General features: G+C 55.4%; 1 protein-coding gene across 1 annotated transcript in view; it reads right to left on the minus strand.

Annotated features, from left to right (window-relative positions):
* LOC103255518 (cat eye syndrome critical region protein 2) overlaps window positions 1–4,235 on the minus strand; it is a 68,336-nt gene that overhangs the window by 2,374 nt on the left and 61,727 nt on the right. The window contains exon 16 of the mRNA XM_021710158.1: window positions 1,361–2,783. Coding sequence (XP_021565833.1) covers window positions 1,361–2,783 — 1,423 coding nt within the window. The remainder of the gene's footprint in view (window positions 1–1,360; window positions 2,784–4,235) is intronic.

A 4,235-nucleotide genomic window follows, 5' to 3' on the forward strand; every position in this document is an offset into this window, starting at 1 on the left:
GAGGCTGTGGTGGCCGGGAGCGGCCACTGCACTCCAGTCTGGGCGACGGAATGAGACTCCAGCTCAAAAATAAAAAAGTAAAAAACAAAAAAATGAGCCGGGTGTGGTGGTGTATGGCTGTTGTTCCAGCTACTCGAAGGCTGAGGTGGAAGGATCACCTGAACCCAGTAGGTCGAGGCCGTGGTGGCCATGAGCGTGCCACGGCACTCTAGCCTGGGCAACAGAATGTGACTCCAACTCAAAAAAAAAAAAATGAGAAAGAAAGAAAAAACTGAAATACAAGAAACATAGCTCTAAGACATTCTGGGGACAATAGGAAAAAGATAAGATTTGATACTGGTCAGTTACTTGCTTTGGGTGTGATGCTGGTTTTGAGCCTGGGCTACAGGAGAACATGAATGAGTCTCAGACTCAAAAAAGCAAGCAAAAGCAAATATGGAAATTGTTAAACGGAAGAAAGTTTGGCAGTAAGACCACGGAATGGCACTGCTCTTCTCCTTACTCTTCATCACTTTATTATGTATTTCATTTTACTTTTTGAGTTGGAGTCTCACTCGGTAGCATGCTCACGGCCACCACAGCCTCAACCCACTGGGATCAGGCGATCCTTCCACCTCAGCCTTCCAAGTAGCTGGAATTTATAGGCACGCGCCACCATGCCCGGCTAGTTTTTTGATTTATTGTAGAGATGAGCTCTCGCCAAGTTGCCCAGGCTGGTCTCAGATGCGTGGGCTCAGGTAATCCCCTCACCTTGGCTTCCCAAAGTGCTGGGATTATAGGCATGAGCCACGGCGCCTGGCCAGTCTTCATAACTTTAATATAAATAACTCCACCTAACCAACTTTTATATACCATTAACTTGGAAACTTCCAGGATCGCCTATCTGGGCCTTAAAGCATCACTAGCAATGATGTACGGAAGAGGTTTCTCGGGGATCGCACTTGACCTGTTACAGTTCTGCATGAACCTAGCTGTCAATCAATGACAGAGGAAGTAATGAGAGGCCTAGAGTATAAAACTTGAACTCTGGTCCTATTTTCCCTCGGGTCAGAGTGTCTGTACTCAGCAGTACTGCTGACAGCCTGCCCTACTGCTCTCAAGTTGAGGGGATCAAGTTTACACAATCAAAATTTACTTCAACCATCATTTAAATGCCAACTCATTTTCCTGAAGAAAAAAGGGTCAAAGATAAAACGGGGCCATCAGCCCGATACCCTTCCACCAAGTGTCCAACATGGACAATTCACATGTTTCCTGGGCCCTGGATGCTGAAGCTGATCTTCAGCCCTACAGCCAACTTCCTGCTGAAAGCGAACGTCTGTGACTATTTCAGAGGAACAGAGAGCGCGTGCGACCTTACCCTGGCGGCCTGTACATTTCCTGGAAAGGTCCCCGCATGCCACTTCCACTGCCGATTTGTTCCATCATCACAGCTTGAAAGTGGCCCAGGCCCTCCTCCTGGCAGCGGTAGAGGGGGCCCTCCGGCGAGAGGCCGTTGGGCTGGGTGGCCCCGGGATGGCAGGGCGGGTGGGCAGCGCCCGGCGAAGAGTAAGCCCGGGGCTGGAAGTGCCCGGCCGGCCGCGGCGGCGTGTACGGAGGTCCTGGCTGCAGCATCATGCCGTGGGGGGGGAACGCGGACGGTGCGAAACCCATTCCTGAACTCAGAGGTGGCGGCGGGGGTCCGTAGAGATACTCGCTGGCGGAGAGTGAGCTCTGCCGCTTGGCTGCCGCGTTGTGGTTGTCCAGGTCTAGGAACTCTTTGGGACTCTCTGGCCTCTCCATGGATTCGTCCGGCTTCTCTCCCTCTGGACCCGGATTCTGCCCGTCGGGGGGGACAGCTTTAGCAGCCACTGCATCCATGCGGGTCGGGGGGGTTAAGGCAGCATTCAGTGTCTCGCAGCCCTGCAGGCTGGCCATGGCATTCTTGTCTGAGAAGAGGGTCCTGGGCGGGGGAGGCTGGCCAGCCGGGGCGCCGCCCGGGCTTGCCTGGGTGGGGAGAGGTCTCTGCCAGTCGGCAAAGCCCTGTGGACACGCGTAGTAAGGAGTTCGCGGGTAGTGGTGGAAGGAAGGCTGAGGCGGTGGGTGGTACGAGTACCTCACCCCCTGGGGAGGGCGGTACCGGGGGAAGACCCCCGAGTGGGGACTGTTGGCCGGGAAGCTGCGAGGAGGGAAATGCTGAGGATGGGGCACTGAGGCTTTCGCGCCCATCACTGGGCCCAAGCCTGGCAGGCCCGGCGCCACGTGGTAATGCGGGGCTGAGTTGGAGTACTCCAGGCCGGGCATGTACAAGGGGGAAAACTGGCTCACGGACCCCCCCATCAGGCTGGGGTCCGCGTGGGGGGGCGTAGCCGCATTCTGTCCCGGACACGGCATGGCCTCCTGCAGGGCTTTCCCTCTGGGGCAGAGCGGCTTTTCAGAGCCACCGCCACCCAGGCCCTTGCCCTCGGATCCGCAAGGCGACGCCTCGCCCATGACTCCGTTCTCGGGGAGGGCCCCCCTGTCGGCCACCATGGAGAGGTCCCGCAGGCACCCGTGGGCGGCCGGGCTGGGGTAGCCGCTCTCCAGGGCCCAGGCGCTCCTCCCCTTGGCCGCCTTGCAGTGGTCTGTGGAGTCTGCGGACTCGCTCTTGAGGTCCGGGCCTGCGGCTTCCCTGTCTCGGGGGGAGCCCTGCCTGGTGCAGTCGGTCTGCAGAGGGGGTGTGGGGTGAGGTAGCTGCTTGAGGTATACCCCCTCTGAAGCACTAACGGCGGCTGGTTTCTCCTCGAGGCCAGGCATGGGCTCTGCTGCAAGACAACGGAGAACCGAATGCCAGTTCAGTGGCTGAAATGACACCCCGGGCGGAGCTGGTAACGAAAAGGACACACTGGCATCTCGGCTTGAGCCGGATGGGTGGGGACGCAAGCCTGGGCTAGAGACGGTCAGAGCCCTGAGAGGGATCCCAAGGACGGGGCCTCTGTGTGTCCTTTCACCCCTTCAGTGGCCCTGGCACCTCTCAGCCACCCTAGGCGGTGCCAGATGACGGAAACCCCTACCCCTCCCTCCTCCTCCCACACTGCCACAGGTTCAGAAGGGAGAGAGGGCTCATGGCATGGGGCCCTGGGCAGCGGCCCGGACTACGTGGGAGGGGACGTAGATGGGGACAGCAATGCTGGGCAGCTAGAGACACCGACATGATGACAAAGACCAGGGCACGACAGGCCCGCTGTTCGACTGGGTCGCAGACTTCTGCCCCAGGGGGACATAAGCTCTCCAGGGGCGGGGGCTTTCTTCCCCTCACAGTACCCTGAGCACAAAACGGGGACTCAATCAGTAATGGATGAGTGAATGAAGATATTCATCTTGTCAGCATACCCTGATGCTTGCCGAATAAACCCAAACTAGAGTACTCCAATGACTGGTTTCAACCTCAGAATGCTTTTCTGTTGAGCCGGGGTCTCATTCTGTTGCTCAGGCTACAGTGCGATCACTGCTCACTGTGCCCTGGTCTTCCTGGGATCAGGAGGTACTTTTGCCTCAGTCTCACGTGTAGCTGCGAATACAGGTGTGAGCCACCATGCCTGGCTAATTTTTTTAAAGATTTTATTGTAGAGACAGAGTGTTGCTATGCTGCCAAGGTTGGTCTCAAACTCCTGGGCTCAAGCAATCCTCCAGCCTTTGCCTCCCAAAGTGCTGGGATTACAGGTGTGAGCTGAGCCACCACACCCAGCAAATAACCTCAGAATTCTTTACTTTGCTATTTAGTCCATCTAGTGTGTGGGTGTATAAAATATATTATGGTCCTATTGAAGACCATGGTATATAGTGTATGTGTGTGTGTGTATATGTATTTACATAAAATCGTTTTTCTTTTCTTTTTTTTTGCATTGGAGTCTCACTCTGTCAGCCAGACTGGAGTGCAGTGGCTGCTCCCGGTCACCGCAGCCTTGACCTGCTGGGCTCCAGCGATCCTTCCACCTCACCCTTGCAAGTAGCCGGAATTACAGGCATGCGCTACCACGCCCGGCTGATTTTTTTATTTATGGTAGAGAAGAGGTCTCACCAAGTTGCCCAGGCGGGTCTCGAACCCGCAGGCTCAGGCAATCCACTCACCTCAGCCTCCCAAGGCGCGGGATTACAGGCTGAGCCACTGAGCCCAGCTTAAAATAATTTTTCTGTTTGTAATCTTTTTAAAAGGACAGGTGGCACCAAATTATGATTCTGGTTATATATATATTTTTTTTTTTTTTTTTTTTTTC

This window comes from Carlito syrichta, unplaced genomic scaffold (assembly GCF_000164805.1).
Source record: "Carlito syrichta isolate Samal-C Ts95f unplaced genomic scaffold, Tarsius_syrichta-2.0.1 Scaffold288197, whole genome shotgun sequence".
Classification (NCBI taxonomy): Eukaryota; Metazoa; Chordata; class Mammalia; order Primates; family Tarsiidae; genus Carlito; species Carlito syrichta.